Source organism: Argentina silus (assembly GCF_951799395.1).
Source record: "Argentina silus genome assembly, chromosome: 19".
Taxonomy (NCBI): domain Eukaryota; kingdom Metazoa; phylum Chordata; class Actinopteri; order Argentiniformes; family Argentinidae; genus Argentina; species Argentina silus.
The window spans coordinates 11,600,593-11,619,474 of NC_139673.1; the positions used below are offsets into that span (position 1 = coordinate 11,600,593).

An 18,882-nucleotide genomic window follows, 5' to 3' on the forward strand; every position below is an offset into this window, starting at 1 on the left:
ATGTTGTTGCAAGCCTTATAGTTAAATCAATTACATGGGGCTTGTGATTAGCAAAAGAGTTTGATTTACATTGCTTAGGCCTAATTCTGCCACAAAGTTCTAGTAAAGTTGGCTCTGAAGGTCAAGGGGTGCATGGCATCTCTTGCTCTGTAGAGCATGTATTTAGCCTATGTGTGGTGAAAATACAAAAATGCCCTAACCCTTCAGCCATAAACACAAGAACAGAGAAAACAGGAAGTGGCTGTAATTACACACACAAAAACATCCCTGTTTCTTTCCCTTCTTTGGTGGAAAAAAACCCCAAAGAAATCCTGAAACCAAACAAATTCCTCTGGATATTGGCTATGTTTGGATATGACTATGTACTTGCCTAAATGCAACAGAACAAAGAAGAAGTAATTTATTAGTAAGGGGGGCCTAAGATCTTGTTTGGATAAGGAAGATAAGAAAAACATAAGCTTAGAAAAAGTCCTGACAAGGCAAAATACACTACACAGGTCTCAAAATTCCTCTGAAAAAGGCTGGTGGGACATTTCAGTTGTGTCATCATGGAGAATCTAAACACTTTCCTCTCTTAGGGGATACTTATCTGTCCAGCACCTCAGCCATGAGTGACATCAACCCTGGGGTCAACCAAAAATACATTCCCAAACATATCCCCTGAGAGGGATATGTTGGAGAGCAATGTGCTTTCAAACACTAGTCTTTAAATTAGTGAGTTTTATGTTCCTCTGAGGCATGTTTGGCATATAGGTAACCATAAACCCTTTGAAAAACCCTGGGGTCAACTCATGGCAGACTCAATTTCAGTGTGCAAAATGTAAAATACTTACACAAGAAGCCTGATGTCTCCAACATCCAACCCCACCCTCAGCCAGACAAGATTATCCTGCCTGTAGACTATCCATCTGCTGTCCTCCGAGGTACGACAGCACAGTCACAGGGTCCGCTGCAGAGCTGAACTCCAGATGCCGCCGGCCCCATCGCACCACTAATGCAGGTACCGTAACCCTATACTACTCAACATCAGTGGACACCTGGGGACTACATCTAAACACCTGGAAAAGTGCTGGTCAGTTTCTGATGATCATACAACCACATAAGGCTTGGTTAAGCCTATGCCCTGCCCGGTCACGGCACCATTTAGGGTCTGATCAATTTCAATTTGCAGTCCAATGAAAATAATTTAAACCAGAAGATTGGTCTTATTCAGTTCCCGTGTAGACTGTAATTACTTTGTAATTGACGCCAACTCTGTCCCCTGTCCCTCTCCACTCATCAGGAGCGAACCACCAAAGGTCTGGGTGGACATGTGCTCAACTCCCCCTTTGACACCAAAAGGGGGAGGCAACATTATATGGCTTCTTTATGGGTTAGTCATGTGAGTGGAGGACTCCTAAAACAGAGAGCCTTAAGGGCTCTGATAAAGAACTGTGAGGTCACGTGTTTCAGAAAATAGAGGGCCCTTTATCTACCAGGCGTGGAGGATCATATTTACGAGACACAGCAGAACAGCATGTATGAGTGAGGCAGTGGTCACGTGGCACAAACACAGCAACCCCTTCTAAATGTACTGGCTAATAAATGCTAATGGATAAACAAAAGCTGATGCTCAACAAATTGCATACAGCGTGCTCCACTTAGGGACGGGGGAGACAAACAGACTGACTACAGGGCAGGTCAATAGAGCAAGCGGTGACAGTGGACCAACATCGATCTGCCTGGGGAGTAGGAGAACATTCAAATGCTCCACCATGGACAGCTTATGTCGACATTGGTGGGTGGGGGCTCTTATGCTTAACAACACAAGACACAGTGGCTTATGTCCACACCATGTCTATTCTCTTAAGCCACTGTGTTTGGATACATCACAGAATGAGCTCAAAGTAAAGAGTAAGAAAAAAAAAAAACCGCCCTGCATTCATGGCCTGGGGGTAAGAGGAGAGGGGGGTGAGTGAGCACACTCAAAGCAAGATCACATGAGTGCAACAACTTAATCAAGTGTGCTGCTTCAATCAGGAAACCACGAGACAGAGAGCACAGCATCTCCCCCCACCCCTCCAAGTTGTGCATTCTTCGTAAAATAAAGAAACAAATCAGATTTTGACTTATTGGGTGTGCGCAGTAGGTGGTTCTAAGTATCTGTGTCAGCACGTCTTAAAAAGATGGTTAATGTCGCTAAACACGGCAGCCTAATCACATTACATGATTAATAAGGGTATTCGCTCACTCTTGTTCTCAGCATGAAATTGCACATTATGAGAACACTTCAGTCTGAGGAAAGTTGTTTGGATGACCTGTTCAGACTCTCAAACTATCACTGCCAAGAACAGGCAGCATTTAGGCCTGTGTTAAAAAGACTCTATTCAACCTTGATGCAATGCCTCTCACACTAACAACAAGTCTGGGAATTTGGTACTTTTCGTACCCACAGTATGTCTCTAACTAATACAAAGTGATAAGATGAGTCAAAGAGCACTGAGAGCAGATTGGGAACTTCAGTGGGGTTGTTTGTGTTTCTCTACAGGGGAGGGGAGGGGTTGAACTTCATACTATGAGGCAATAACACAGGTAACACCTTCAAACTGGCAGGGTGATTGTCAAGTTGCCAGAGGAAGGCAAGGCAATAAAGCAAGAGCGGTGATGAAGCGGGCTAGTTTCGGAATGCATGTCAACACAAGATAAGGAAATCTTTAGGCCACCTTTATGCTTTTATGGGTTGCTGATGGGGTTGGAAATGGCACTGAAAGCAAGGATAGCATGCAGGGAGAGAAGGGGGCTGTAGGCAAATAAGCTAGGCTATATGTCATCACAGCCTTAAATCTATCTAATCCTCTTACTGGGCCTATATTTTCAGTGACACTGAGTGAAGCTATTGCATTGGTCCATAATCTGCCTTGCTCTTAAATGGCAGAGATGACACTATCTTGTGACGCCCTATTGACTTCAGCCTCTAAATGAGCTCATTCTTTAGAAACAGCAAAGGGCTGTGATATTTGCTGGTTTCAGGGGGGGTGGGGGGCTGGGACTCGGTAGCTGAGTAACTACCTGAAACCAGCTGGCAGAGGAGATATTGATGAGGTCACCCCTAGACATAACTCATCTCACTAGATCTAACAGTAAATTGAAGCAAAATATACTAATCACACACATGACACGAGTAGGTTAGTTACAACTAATGCCATTTGGAGTCAGGGAAACAAAACGTCTGTACGTCCTCCCACACAGTAAATGATAATAACGTTTAGCTTTCATAGATCATTTGTGGCAAGAATCAGGGAAACATATGCCTAAGTGTAACATGTATATGCTATGCCACAATGCAGGCAAACTGTAAACATTGCCCATGCAAAAATTACAATTGAAACAGTATAACCGTTATCCTATACTGATACAGTTCGAGCTACTCCTGTCAGAGCAAACACTCAAGCAAAACAAACAAACAAAATCGACCCAGTCTCCGTATAGAGGCTAGCTAGCCATATCAGGGCTAGCTAACTAGGTTGAGGATGAGGGGAAGAGATGCCTGCTGAAAAGGCAGGTTAGCTAGCTTCAACTAAAAACAGCTGTTTCACAATAACAAACTCGTTTGATCCATTGCTAGTTGTGCAAATTACTTCCAAAAGGTTTCAAATGACAACTTACCTTCACATATAGTAACATTAGGTAGAATCCAGGGCTTCTCTGAACATGTTATGGACTTATATACCCATACCATGCACAGTCTGCATGCACTGCTGCCATCTTGTCCTGGACAACAGGAGGGGAGACCTCGCTCTCGACAACACCACCATCTCCCACATTTTAAACTTCAAATAACTCACGCATATAAACGTTCAATAACACCAAACTTAGCCCAAGATGTAGCTATACAGCTCAAGTTATCCTTCTGGCTCTTTGGGCGACGAAGCCCATCTCTGAAAGGGCGTCCGGTACCCCTCTCTCCTGAACGATCCTCCCGTTCTGACAGTCTCTACGTCTTCCCTCAGTCTCTCGACTGCGTGCGAACTGTTTGTGAGCTGATGGCATGGAGCTAGACCAGACGAATCGATAGATGAGTTGCTCACTCACACTAAAGGACATTCACAGTGACGTGACAGCCGTCAATGTATGATAGACAGCCAAACAGGGTGGGGTGGGGTGGGGTGGGGTGGGGTGGGGTGGCGAGATTGTTGACAAAACAAAAAAGAAATGAAAGAAACAAATTAGTATAAAACAAATTGTTTTATTTTTATTTTGCCTCATTGAGATAAGAAAGTATAGTTTTGCAGGGTGTGAGTTTGGCCCCAGTGTGAGTTAACTTTTTTTCATAAATAATTAAGTAATAGCATGTATATTAACATCTGAATCTCGGTTATCTTGAAAATGGTATGGGTTTTGAGTAAGAAAGAATAATTTGCCTTTCAGACCATATTTACGGCTGTAACAAGCTCAAGAACAACTTGTTGTATAGAGTAGGTATTCATTTCAGGTGTAGGCTAAATTGTGTTTATCTGTTCCTTCTTGTCATATTGTAAATAATCAACAAGTGCTTGCATGCTTATCGACTGCATCTTCTTGAAAGGTATTCATTGGAGAAGGGGTAATTGATATGCAAGTTGCCTAGGAAACTGACTCAGTTTTCGTTCACAAGAGGTCTGTCTATAGAACATGATTTGTTGTGGATGGATGTTCCTCAGTTGGAATTCATTGAATTCATCATGGAAACTATAAAATGAGTTAGAATGACAAATATATCTGTCATTACCACCGTAAAACTAGCAGGGATGCAGAGATATTCCAATAGAGATGGTGAGAATAATAGAGTAGAATACTGTAGAAAGTAGAGTAGAGTAGAGTAGTGTAAAAAATAAAGTAACTTTCAATAAAGTCAATAAAGTAAATCAATAAAGTAACTTTATTTTCTCCAAGATAACTTGTGTGTATGGCTTGCTGATTGTACAATATATACACAGTAGCACAATTCACTGAGTACAGGACAGATACAGACAGAGAAAACCCCAAAATCTGTCTTGAACCTTTTAGTTGACCAAGTATTGCATATGAGGCAACCAACCAGGTTTGTCACATCCTGATTCCCAACATACTGGTCTACCAGCTGGTCTGACATGGCCGAGCAAATGGCTTCATAGTTGTCAGTCACAGCCTGTTTTGTCATATATTTGGATTGTGACACTACCAGCTGCCGGCCCCATCTCTGGCCTGGTAGTTGTAATAAGGTTATTAGTTGACGACGGCTTGAGGATTCGAGAAGTCTGATATGTTTGGGATTTGACCAGTCATCCATTTGTAAACTAAGGGAGGAGGTTTGTTTGAAAGAGAAAACCTGAGTCCTCATAGGCAATGCCTGACTAGCTACTGCCCAAGCTTGGAGGGCTTCAAAGTCCTGTAGGGCCATATTGTCTGTCTGCTGTTCCACACTTCTCTGTAGCGCTTAATAGATAAATATGTAGTTCATGTGCTAGATTGTTACTGAGTTTACTTCAATCTCAACCCCAATGATGAGAGGACCATTTAGATCCTGCACTGGAGTTGAAAACCCCTGAATCATTGTATGGTGAGGCACTTGAAGTAAGGAGATTGTATCTAATAACACTGAATGGACAACAACCTATCTGTCTAAATAGTCTAGCAATCATCCTAGTGAATGGGTACGTCCCTTCTATGTGGGTAAATTACACGTCAGTCATACCACTAATTACTATAATTATGCATCACTATTCACTGTTTCTAAAACATTGCAGACATTGCTGAAATTGACAATAGCTGAAAACTGAGTGACATTCACACATTCACCCTCAGGATACGAATTCAGATGATTCCAAACCAATCTAAAAAGTTAATACAAATGTCATTACGCAAAACATCCAGGTGAAACTGTGAGAGCAAGCAGACATCTTGAATAACCCTACCCTATATTTTCATTCTCAATAATAAAACTGTAGGATTACCCTAACCACCATACACTCACATATTTTTTTTAATGACAAAAAGCAGCTCTGATGCTCTGAGGACTTTTCTGGTTTTGAGCTAAGAGGGACGAACACACAGCTCAGACAGCCTGGAGACACCATCCTGACAAAGAGAGCTGCTTATTATAAGCCCTCACTGTCTGAAGTGGCCAACTGGGGGTCAACTGTAACCTAATCTGACAACAGGCAACTGTCAGCCCCAGCCCCCGTTCCAACTCCAGCCTGTCCCCCAGGGCAGAAACCAGGCTTGGCTGGGCCCCAGCTGGTGAAGGCAACAGGTGTGAGGGCTTGTATCCCGCTCTCGCTGCTGTAAGCCTTACGTCTGTCTGCTCAGCAGCTTTAGCTCCCAGTCTGCAGGAATTTTACCATATTTTGGTCGCTGCAGTGCCACAAGTTTAGATCGGTTGCGATGGCCTCTGGAGTTATCGGTGATGGAAACAAACACTATGACTAACAATGTAAATATTAGGACAACTCTTGAGAGTTCCAGAGTAGCAAACATTTATGGTAATCTGTATAGTATACTTTAGTATTTTATTCAGCACTAACCACATATAGACCGGCCTACTGATGCACATGCGTGGGCTATTGACTAACTGCAGAATGGGTCTGCATGAATCTGATTCGATGTGGATGTCAAATAAGAGACTAGAGATAATGATGGTGATTTGACGCATTGACGCTTCTATTTTAACACACATTTCAAATATGTCCTTATTAAAATTGCCATCAAGTGAAGTCAGATATGTCCATAGGCCTGGCCCACTGATAATAATGTCATAACCCTCTGAAACCTGGGAGGTTAGCCTTCAGGGACACTAGTTAACATGGTGCCCTTTACACGTGTGGTAAGAGTCTTCTCACAGTCAGCCTATGCAGCTGCTCTCCTTAATCATTCGTAAGGTGAGCATTGCATCGTCTGCAGTACAAATTACAGCTAGCTAATAGGATTTTTTTTTTTATTGCATGCAGCACGTGTACTGAGGATAGGTTCTGGGCTCGTTTGCTATAGTCTGTTTCCCTTTCCAGCGCTGATCCGCTCTCTACCCCCCTCTGCTGCCTCATATTACAACTAAGGGGGCACACACAAGTGTGTCTTCCCTCAATATACAATATAAAATAGTATTTACAAATTGTGTTTTCCCCTTATTTTTTGTATTCGTCTGTAGTAGCCGACTAACGCACATGTGACATGTAATACAATCGGAGGATCTTGTCATCACAGGGGTCATGCAGGATCTCAACAAAAACATCGTTGTCTAGACCGAGTTCTTTTCTGGTTTATCAAGAAATATTTTGCAGAAAGTGTCTATCTTTCTTTATGAACTTGTGGAGGGCTCCTCTTCAGCACATTGAAAAGATAAATACATTGAACAGATAACCCAGCAGAATGGCAATGAGTAGCACAGAGAGAGAGAGAGAGAAAATGAGCATATCAATAAATATGTTGTATTTGTTTTTATTTCCATGCATTGATATCGTGTGTGTGTGTGTGTGTGTGTGTGTGTGTGTGTGTGTGTGTGTGTGTGTGTGTGTGTGTGTGTGTGTGTGTGTGAGAGAGATTATTCGCTCCGGGGTAAAGTTCCCGTAGTCACAGACCTAGGCTCGTATATACCCTCCCCCTTAAACCTAGTCTTAACCAGATCGCGTAAACTGACCCCAGATCGGCATCTAGTCTGGTGTTCCGTCAGCAGGAGGAGTGACTTCCTCCATAGGAAGTGAACATTCGAAATCGCCATTTTGAGAAAACGACTAGCCTCAGCAGCGGGCAGACTGTGCATACTGGAGTTGCCGTGCAGTCATGCAGATATAGCTAGCTAGCTGTTTCTTTTTTTTTTTTTAAATGTATAGTTTTATGTGGAAATACTGTTGTTATTGCAGTTTGTAACATAGGGACACTAAACGTATACAGTCATGTCTACGGAAGGAACAGCCGACCAGGTAACTGTTTGGTAACGCGTTTACATTTCCCCGTACTGGTCGATTGATAACTACAACTAGGAGGCCGCAGAGCTAGCTAGCTAGCTAGCCTTGCTACCGTTGTGTTGTCATGTCGGACGGAATGTAGTATTAGCTTGTCCTGTTACGTCTGATGGACTTGTTATTGCTACTAAACTAGATGACAATATAATTTATTAAACGTCAACTGTATATTTCATTCTAGGCCAAAGTCAATTGGAGCAGTGCAAGCTACTACAGTCTAGACGGTTGGCCGCGCACTCAGCTTGTTTACGTAGTTTTGTGCATGCCTTTTCTAATCGAAATCATAATGCACTGGTTGCTCAATTAACTAGTAAGTTAACCAACCGTCACTTGCGTAGTTAGGTTGTTAGCTGGCTAGTTAACAACTCGAAAGCAACGTTATCCAACCCGAGGGCTCACGCAAACGTGCGCCTCGTGTCCGCCTTTGCTTTGTCTCGTCCCGCTTTGTGCGTGTGGAATGTTTGTATTATGAGCAAAGTTTAGGACTCGTCAATAGTAGTTGTAGGTCAATTTTGAGCAAAATATACATCTTTTAAGAAACAAGTTTGTAAATAAAGGCATAGGCCTACTCTTCAAAATACCCTTGGAAATGTTGACACTTTTTATATCTTTCTATGTGTGAGTGTTCAACTTGTAGACAATGTAGTTAAAACCTTAGTGATTGACTCCTCAATGTAGGGACGGTGTGTGAATGAGCCACCAAGCCATCACTATTGTTTCTCAGTTCACTTGTCTGTAACTGCCCTTCATGTTTTTGTTTTTCTGCAGGCAGAGTATATCCCGGAGAAGGTGAAGAAGGCAGAAAAGAAGTTGGAAGAAAATCCATATGACCTTGACGCATGGAGCATTCTGATTCGAGAAGCACAGGTTTAGTGACTCAGGGTTGCATTCCTCTTACCTGGGATAATCAAATGGGACACGGGTGGGAGAGGGGTTGGGAACAAGAGGGCGGAGGGTGGGTGAAGAATTCTAACAGTGAATGATGCACATGGTCATATTTCATGTAGGGCTGTATCAACTTGCTTGTCAACACGTGTACATGTAAATGCATTCTACCCTTTTAGAACCAACCAATAGACAAAGCAAGGAAAACATATGAGCGACTTGTTGCCCAATTCCCAAGCTCCGGCAGATTCTGGAAACTATTCATTGAAGCTGAGGTTAATACTCTTTTTCGTTTATCACTACTACATGTGTGCATGGGTGTGCATATCCTAACAGGATCAACAAAGTGGTTTTCACACGACCAATAGGGCATTCAAATGGTAAATAAATAATTAGGGTGAAGATACAACCTTAACCATTTCTTTTTCAGCAAGCAGTCTATATATGTTCCTGTGGCTCTTTTCTGCGTCTTTTAAATGGGGTTTAAGTGCTTTTGTTGCATGTTTGATCTGCAACAGCATTAAAACTTTTTTAATAGTATTGGAGTGCTTTAGCCTTTTATTCACTTGTCGTGTCAAGTTATTGCCTCCTGTGTCATTTCTTTGAGGTTGTTTTTGTTTTTGTTCATATACGGTCTGAATGACAGTAAGTGTGTCCAACATAAAAAAAAAAAACAGCTCAGTCATCCCCCCCCCTTTAGCTGCCACGAGCCATTTGCAATGAAGTAGACCCAAAGCCTCCTATATTTAGTAAGTAGATCAGAGGTTCCTCCTTCATTCTGAGGGTTTTCTCCAGCAAAGCATCTACATCACCCACATTCTACCCTCCCCATGCCCCCTCTTTATGTGCCTTTGATACCCCAGCCCCACCCCCCTCACCACATAATGTCAAGTATAGAAATCCTAGCATTTCTAAATCCTCGTCCTGTTTTTTTTTTCTCCTCTTGATTAGCTGATCTTCAATGTCTTTGTTTTTGTATTTCATTTGCAGTCGTGTGCACGCACAGCCTATGTTAGGCTTGTACTGATTGCAATATTTTGTGTGCACACTTGTTGAGTTAATTTTCATTCACAAAGATTCATTCTGATAATTGTCCCGTTAAGTGATGCACACAAATGGATGCTTGGAATCCAATAACGTTTTGGGGATGGAGTTGGTAAGTATGTGTGGATGAGCTGAGAGCATGATTAGACTGACCACGCTTCCTTTATTTAGATGTAATGTTCACCACATTTGGAAGTCATCTGGGGTGTCCATAGCAGTCATAGAACAAGGGATTGAGAGCTGTTTCAGATATCATTCTGCCACTACCCCATTCACACCTAATGAGAATTGGATGGGTATGAGCAATATGATAATAGCTCCACAGTGTCCCCTGGAAGGGATATTGCATATTAACACCCGGTTCTTTCTGAGTTGTTGCTATGGAGAGTACAGGGATCGGGGCTGGACTAGGAATAGATTTGGGGACCATGCAATATTCTCAGAATAGACTGCCAGGTTCTCACCTTCCACTCTTTTCGTCGGTCTGTTGTGACTTGAATACAATCAGATTAGACCAGGTTTCACATGCACCTGCATGAATAGTTGGAGCTGAGCATACTGAGTCTAGAAGCTCTATTCTGTAGGTAGGGACTCAGAATGGCCCCATTCAACTTTAGTATTTAGCACAGCCTATAGGTCATTCTGTACAAGTTCACCCATCTGTTGCATTTCCTTTGTTAATTTTGTTATACCATTTGTTTGCCACGACTCAAAATTGTCAGTAAATATTTAGCTGCCCCAGGATTTTTTAGAATGTTTATGACCCTTTGATTTAAATCTGGGTGGGAGTCAAGTGAAGCTTGCTTCAGTCTGTTATATTTTTTAATGTGTCTCTTGGTCTCTGCTTTGAGGTTTTTCAGCCTCAGGGGTTTCATATAGGTCTTTGTATGCTAGTTCATGCAAGCACTGGATGAATGGGGATTGGAATGGGGCAAAGGGTTTTTGGGTTTGCATGGGACTATCACGCAAGTAAAAGGGATTTTTTTTTGTGGTTTTGATTTCCCCCCCAAGTCAGTTACTGCTATAGTCATTAATTATTTGTATGTTATTATACTTGTGTGTCATCGGAGCAATTGTCCATTAACACACCAGTAATTGCTGAAATAATTAACAAAATGGTATTCATGTGTTGAGAGAATGTTAATTTGGGATACCATGTAATCATGAGGATAAACTCATCTGGATAGGCTCAGTTTCAGTTTGAGGAATATTGTTTTCCCTGAAACCAAGAACTTGCACGTTACATTTTTGATGTAGCTGAGGTGATCTCTATGCATATACACATGTGTCTGCAACACATGGAAATCTAGATATTTTAATGAAATGAAATATTACTAACAATCTGACTTTTCATTAATTGAGGTGGGGAAGAAAAAAAAATCACTTGATGTTGTGTGCATCATCCAGAAAGCTTTTTCTTGTTCTACGATCATAATCCTGACAGGAATTCCATTCTGAACTGTTCATACTCGTACACATGTATACTACAGTATATTGTAAGCCACCAACATTAAGGTGCAACCTAGGGAAACAGTATCTTAGTTCTGTATCAGACTAGGCTTTGTGGCACATTTTACCATATTCTTGTGCTGTGGTTATTTGTCTTGCTTACAAACCATTTCCAGTTCCATACCTTGGTCAACTTTCAAGGGGTTGATCTGAGAGTGCATAAGACAAATGCTGAAGTTGTCCTGCTCTCACCATTTTTTATTTTACCCTCTGCGTTTCTGGGAAAGTGATTTATTGGCATACTGTATAATAAAACCAATAACCAGAGAAATTCTGCATTGTGAGTTATTGCATCTTTTCTTTGTGGTGTTATTGATTATCATAATGGCAGTAGATTGTAATTCCTGACTTGAGTGTACTGTCCAGTTCATACTATTCCCCCTATTCCATAACAATCCATATATTTAACTCCACATTAAATTGTATTTAATTGACCCAAATTGATAACACTTGCCACTTCCCTGCTTTAGCCGCAGTATTGAGGTTTTAGGCTGTATGCTGAATGGATGTCCTAGCAAGTAGTGATTGTCATCCGGTTTTGGTGTGCCTGAATAGTTCAATGTGGTATTTGGGGTAAAGGACTTCCTCAGAGGTTTAGGCTTTTTTGTTTTTGTGACGAGCACAATTCAGAATAGGCTTAGATTTTTGTTTGGTTTCTGTGACCAAACTTGCATTGCATTTTCAGTCAGAATCGAGTTGTTTTGTTTTATTTGTTTCCTTTTTACTGGAAGTGTTTCAGCCTTCTATTCTCCTCTGAGGCAGTTAACCTTTACATCCATCTCTACTAAAGGTTTTGAGCAGCCACTGGAACAATAATTAGCCATAGTCTGCCACACAAACAGGCCCTTTGTCCCAGTCAGGCTAACTGGTAAAGCTTGGTGTTTGTAATGATGCTAGCAGACACTGCATGGTACATAATATCAGGACAGGGGAGGCTCTGACGACACTGGGCCTGGAGTAGTGAATAGGGATAGTCCGCTGGGGAGGAGTCCCTTGCTGCTGTGCCAAGGGTCCACCCAAACTGCCTGCACTGGAGGCTGTTGCCAGGGTCGTGCCAAAGCCTGTATCCTGCTACTGACAGCCAATGAGCTTCCTTGATGATTGGGCCCTAGCAATAACATGTTTTGTGAAATGTATACATACATAGTGAAATGTGATACTGCAGTGAAGGGATTAGTCCTGTGATCCACACTATATATTTTAGGCACAGATTAAATATTTTTCTCCTATTCTCTTGTAACCAATGCCAAGCTGTAATATAGGAGGGTGGGTATTCCCAGGTAGACCTGTGTTGCAAGTCTATTTACTTTAGATGTTTTGAAAAGTCTGTTATTTTTCTCACAACAGGTTGCTCATGTGGCTCATTATGCTCCATGGTGTACAATGAGAATAAACCCCTCAACTTCCAAAAAGTAATTTGTCATTCTTGTGTGAAATTCACTTTGTTGATCTTTAAGGGATTGTGTGTGTGAGAGAGAAATGTCAAGTTTGCATGCATGATTGTCTGTTACTATCCATTGATTACACAGTAGAAATGTGTATTGTTGAATTAACACTGCATTTACACTTTATCCACAGATCAAGGCTAAAAACTATGACAAGGTAGAAAAGGTGAGTGTCAAACCAATCCAATTGGCCTCTATTGGCCTCTCAAAGACCTGTAATTGTCTTGATTAGTTGGCTCTTAGAGATTCCACCCCCCTCCTCCCACTGGATGGAACCCAGAGTGAATCTGACTCATCTGGTGTTGCCCTAACAACCAATGAGGCTGTTTACGTCACCGCTAACTCCTCACCATCAGTGATTAAGCAGGTCCTGGGAATGCAGCGTCACACTCTTCGACTGCAGTGAATCAACAGTATATCAGCTATTACTGTTCTTTCAAGTAATGATGAACTGATCCATGTCCGTTTCCTTGACTGTTATGAATTATTGAGCTCTCTACCAGCTATCTGTAGTTTGTAGAAGACTAGAATTGGATTTGGTGTACGTTTTTGAACATTTGCCCCCCTCCCTGCTATAGTTGTTTCAGAGATGCCTGATGAAGGTCCTGCACATCGACCTGTGGAAATGCTACCTCTCATACGTCCGAGAGACCAAAGGAAAGCTGCCTACTTACAAGTAGGGTTACATACCACATGGAATAACAATGAATGAGAGATGTCCTAATGTACTGAATCAAATGATCAAACACCCCCAACTCACTCCTCTTTGCCTATCTGCAGAGAAAAGATGGCCCAGGCGTATGACTTTGCCCTGGATAAGATTGGCATGGAGATTATGTCTTACCAGGTAAACATCTACATAATGTCATTCGCACAGTAATTATACTGCACTACAGTCATCATCCTGATCATTAAATGCTTGTGCTTTCCCCGATCAGATATGGGTGGACTACATCAACTTCCTCAAAGGAGTGTAAGTACAGCTCTCCTAGAAGCACTGTTTATCCCAGTGTGAAATGTGACTAGAAGTGACTTAACCCCTCCCACATGTCTCTCCAGTGAAGCGGTTGGCTCATATGCTGAGAATCAGCGAATCACGGCGGTCCGTAGGGTGTACCAGAGGGGCTGTGTGAACCCCATGATCAACATCGAACAGCTCTGGAGAGACTACAGCAAGTATGAGGAGGTGAGACACGCCCCTGACCTCTGTCCTTTGACTCCTATGAGTGATCAAGGGTTGAATGATTTAACCTTTCAGCATCAGTGCCATTATACTACACGGTGCTGACCTTGTATGTCACGAACAGGGCATCAATGTCCACCTGGCCAAGAAGATGATTGAGGATCGCAGTAGAGACTACATGAACGCTAGGAGAGTGGCCAAGGTAAGGTCCTCCACATCATGAAGCAATGGGCATAGCAGAACGTTGAGGGGATGAGTGTAAACAGACAGGCTAAGTGAATATCAACGGATTGTGTGTGTGTTCCAGGAGTATGAGACAGTGATGAAGGGTCTGGACAGGAACGCCCCCTCGGTGCCCCCCCAAAACTCCCCCCAGGAGTCCCAGCAGGTGGAGATGTGGAAGAAGTACATCCAGTGGGAGAAGAGCAACCCGCTACGCACAGAAGACCAGACACTCATCACTAAGAGAGGTATGTTAAGACCCTACTCAACTCAATCAAGATTTGAATTCACACCTACTGACCCGACAAATATCCCAGAGTTTATGGACACCACATCCAATTGTTGACACTTCAATTCCAATTGTTGATTCAGTGTTGTTTGTGGGGATGTTATGCAAGTGTACGCAGCCCTAACGCTGGCTCTGTCCTGTGGGCTGTGTTGCAGTGATGTTTGCCTACGAGCAGTGCCTGCTGGTCCTGGGCCATCATCCTGACGTGTGGTACGAAGCGGCACAGTATCTGGAACAATCAAGCAAACTGCTGGCAGAGAAGGGGGTAAGAGAGTTCCACCAACCGGGACAGGACTTTTTTTTATAGCACTGGTAGTATGACGTAACCTATGAGTGTGGGACTACGATATAGGGAGCTGACTCTGTGATTCCCTTCCACCCTGTCAGGACATGAACAATGCCAAGCTGTTTAGTGACGAGGCAGCCAACATCTACGAGCGTGCCATCGGAACTCTACTGAAGAAGAACATGCTGCTGTACTTCTCCTTCGCTGACTACGAGGAGGTTAGTATCCCCTCACAACAGTCAATGAGTTCAGTGAATCGTATTTGTGACGACCGTTTATCAACCACAAAATGGAGAAAAAAAAACTAATTAGTCAAAGTTGTAATGGATATTGATGAGTGACAGTCAATCATCCACATGCGACTAGAATCACCCAGAGGCTGTTGGCCTATTCATTAGCCTCATTCCCACCAGACTAATTACGTCAATTATTCAGAAGCAGTTGGACTGTCTCGTCGAGTTAAAAGTGATTGAGTAGAGGGCCACAAACTCACTGACATTGATGAACGACAACCCCACCTGTGTTCTCTGCTCTCCTCAGAGTCGAATGAAACATGAAAAGGTCCACAGCATATACAACCGCTTCCTGGCCATTGAAGACATCGACCCCACGCTGGTCTACATCCAGTACATGAAGTTTGCCAGGAGGGCGGAAGGCATAAAATCTGGCCGGATCATCTTTAAGAAGGCCAGAGAGGACTTGCGCACGCGTCACCATGTCTACGTGACAGCCGCACTGATGGAGTACTACTGCAGCAAGGTTGGGACACACACTTCTGGATCCCTACACACTGTTTGCACACACATGATGACACACACGGTTCATTCCAGCTAGAGCCATACTGCTGATTTACAATGTACTAATTTTCTAGCTGAATCTGTGTGTCAATATTTATTTTCTATTGCCTTCCCTCACAGGACAAATCAGTGGCCTTTAAGATATTTGAGCTTGGCTTGAAGAAATATGGAGACATTCCAGAATATATACTTGCATACATCGATTACCTCTCGCACCTTAACGGTAAGTTACACTTCATTGGTTGATGAATTTATAGATTGGTTTATTGATCAGGTCATTGGCTGATAAATGAATATGATTGATGTAGTCTAAAATAGTAGATAGACGAGAGGAGTGCCTCATCTCTCTCTTTCTCTCTTTTTCTTTCTCCTATGTTTTTCTCATTTTCCAGAGGACAACAACACTAGGGTTCTGTTTGAACGTGTTCTCACCTCCGGAAGCCTCTCGCCAGATAAATCTGGGTACAGTGAATTATTTAATAACAGCCACATGAGGCATGTGAGTTCTGTACTTTGGCTATTTAGTATTTCTGTGTGGGCGTTATGTTTAATCCCTGCCTACTTCTTTCTCCTCTCTATCTCTGTCTCAGTGAGATCTGGGCACGGTTCCTGGCCTTTGAGAGTAATATTGGGGATCTGGCCAGTATCCTGAAGGTGGAGCGCAGGCGTTTCACAGCCTTTAGGGACGAGTATGAAGGCAAAGAGACGGCCCTTCTGGTGGACAGGTACAAGTTCATGGACCTGTATCCCTGCTCAGCCAGCGAACTCAAAGCCCTCGGATACAAGGTGGGCTTTGTGTCCTTCTCTCTCGATGCTCTACAAGTACAGTTGGAGGAAAAGGGATCTGTTGTTGTTCTCCTTGATTCATCTGGATGGATTGTTTGTCTGTGTGTTTACAGGACGTGTCCCGTGCCAAACTAGCAGCTCTGCTCCCGGAGACGGTAGTGGCTCCCTCTGCACCCACGACGAAGGAAGAGGGGGACCGCAAACCTGAGTACCCCAAACCTGACACCAACCAGATGATCCCCTACCAGCCCCGCCACCTCGCCCGTACGTACCCTGTTAACACACGTCTACCTCCCTGCCCTCGATCCATCTGGCCCTAGTCATCAGCTACCTCCTAAGAGTTTGACCTAGTTTCACGGTAGTCTCCCATTACCTCTTGATTTTTCACCCCTCTCTAGCTCTTAACCCTGTACAGACTTCATGTGATTTGTTGTAAGTGAAATAAACTGATGTTGTAATGTCGATTCCTCTGCTCTGCCCCACAGCTCCAGGCCTGCACCCTGTCCCAGGAGGGGTGTTCCCAGTCCCCCCGGCTGCCGTGTACCTGATGAAGATGCTGCCTCCCCCCCAATGCTTCATGGTCAGTTCCACCCCTCCACCACTATACAGAAATAACCCCTAATTCTAACCCCATATAACAACCCTATAAACCTAAATAATCCCTCAGCCCAGACCCACCTGGTATACACAGTGAGTTTCACCCTCATTGCTAAGCTTAAAAGCATACAGTAGCCCCATGTGAATATGACCCTAAATCAGCCCCAGAACCCTGACAGTTGTTGTCGTCCTGTACTCTGTTTTTTACTGAGGTTGTGGTTGTCTTTCCCTGCAGGGTCCCTTTGTGCAGGTGGATGAGCTTATGGAGAGCTTTAGGAGATGTAAACTACCTGAGAGTAAGTCACTTTACTCTACACTTTACATCCAGGTTTTTTTCTTTCTGTATGTCATCTGTTTGTCAATCGACACCCTATCGTATGTCATGATCCTCATCCAATGTTCCTCCTCCCCGTAGCTGTGGATGCAGCAGTGGAGCTGATCACAGGCAGACAGCCTGATACAGGCGGGGAGGGGAACGGATCCATGGAGAACCATGCCGTGTCCAAGTCACTGAAGAGGCCCAACGCCGACTCTGATGAAGAGGAGGACAAGGGGGCTGTCGCCCCACCAGTACACGACATCTACCGCGCACGCCAACAGAAGCGGATCCGATAAACACACACACACACACACACACACACACACACGGGATGGACTCTGCAGGAATGTAACCCTTACTGTCGGAACTGTTAGGGTATACGGACGTCAGAATTTTTGTGAATGAGTCATCTGGCAGATCCAACCTCTGTTGTTGGTCCCTCTATACACACAGACACACACACACACGCCTGTGTTTTTTTGTGTTTTTGTTCTTTGTTTTTTTTTTTAACAGTTTTATTTTTAAAAACTGGATGATATACTGTACAAAGTTTTTAATTCAACCCTTGATTTGACACGCCGTTGAGTTTTCCACCTGTGAAGATCTGGTGATGGCAAAGAGGAATCTGCCTGTTTTTCTAGCCAAATGGAAAGAACACATTTCCTTCCAATAAAAAGGGGAGAAATCGAAACAAAATTGTCTACTGTCTTTTGTGTTAATGATATAATCCCACATCTCATTGATTATCAAAATGTCATTTGAAGGTCTTGTTTTGTGCATTAACCTTTTTCTGACTTTTTACATTGAATGTTACCATGCAGTATTCTCTCCACTAGGGAGCAGAATTGGACTGTATGGGTAAGGGACATATATCGATACAGTACAGCAGCCCTTGCATTATGTTGTCAATCAAATATGTCTGTATATTTAGTGTTATCTGGCTCCTCTGCTAATAGTCTCCACCCATCTAATCATATTAATTCTGTTAAAGCTGGGATCTCCTCAGAACACAACATCACAAGGCCTTCTGCCTAGTAGGGTTGGAGAGAGCTGAGGGCTGGTCACTGTACCTTTACCAGACATTTTATTGAGTAAGTAACCATGACACTAGGCAAGCTGCTAGTGAATTATGACCTGGTCTTTTTTAATGAATCTGTCTGCTGGTTGAAAAGAAACAGATTGTTTGAAGCAGAGCATGGTACAGACCAGTGTAGGATGAGGGAGGAGACCAAGTCACAACTGAGTGCATTCTTCAGATACATATCTGTGTTGTTCAGGATGCATCCGTGTGAAGAGATGAGTAAGACGTGAAGACTGCGGAAGGACATGGATGAACGACAAATGCCCTTCGCTATTTCCTGCTTTCACAACCTCACCACTCATTATATTTTGCGATGTTCAGATATGGTCTGCAGCCTATACAAACATGCAGCCAATACACCTGCTGTTCACCTAAGCATGGGGGACAATACATATTTATCCACCCTGCACACAATAGCCTTTACTTAGGCTCTGTATTTGGCAGTCTGGTTACACTCAGCTCCACTGAGCCCATTCACTGACAC

The 18,882-nt window shown here is 43.2% G+C and overlaps 2 protein-coding genes across 2 annotated transcripts in view; one reads left to right on the forward strand and one right to left on the reverse strand.

Annotated features, from left to right (window-relative positions):
* The window catches only part of hipk3b (homeodomain interacting protein kinase 3b), a 40,646-nt gene extending 36,676 nt beyond the window's left edge, over positions 1-3,970 (reverse strand). Inside the window, exon 1 of the mRNA XM_083691326.1 lies at positions 3,646-3,970. Coding sequence (XP_083547452.1) covers positions 3,646-3,718 — 73 coding nt within the window. The 5' untranslated portion in view covers positions 3,719-3,970. The remainder of the gene's footprint in view (positions 1-3,645) is intronic.
* Positions 3,971-7,727: 3,757 nt separating this feature from the next.
* On the forward strand, positions 7,728-17,874 carry cstf3 (cleavage stimulation factor, 3' pre-RNA, subunit 3). The gene is made up of 20 exons (XM_083691341.1): positions 7,728-7,913; positions 8,724-8,822; positions 9,020-9,115; positions 12,972-13,004; positions 13,417-13,514; positions 13,619-13,685; positions 13,777-13,811; positions 13,898-14,024; positions 14,146-14,223; positions 14,329-14,491; positions 14,688-14,797; positions 14,920-15,036; positions 15,359-15,577; positions 15,736-15,838; positions 16,008-16,077; positions 16,206-16,401; positions 16,515-16,665; positions 16,887-16,981; positions 17,234-17,294; positions 17,414-17,874. The coding sequence occupies exons 1-20, from the start codon at positions 7,887-7,889 to the stop codon at positions 17,611-17,613; spliced, it is 2,145 nt and encodes a 714-aa protein (XP_083547467.1). The 5' UTR covers positions 7,728-7,886; the 3' UTR covers positions 17,614-17,874.
* The last annotated feature ends 1,008 nt before the right edge of the window (positions 17,875-18,882 follow it).

What these genes read in the sequence shown, in the direction of transcription:
- cstf3 (XM_083691341.1), top strand. Translation starts at nt 7,887, where the DNA reads ATGTCTACGGAAGGAACAGCCGACCAG. An exon ending in TTCTGATTCGAGAAGCACAG is followed by an intron (nt 8,823 to 9,019) that starts GTTTAGTGACTC and finishes CTACCCTTTTAG; the next exon opens with AACCAACCAATAGACAAAGC. An exon ending in CTCTCGCCAGATAAATCTGG is followed by an intron (nt 16,078 to 16,205) that starts GTACAGTGAATT and finishes TCTCTGTCTCAG; the next exon opens with TGAGATCTGGGCACGGTTCC.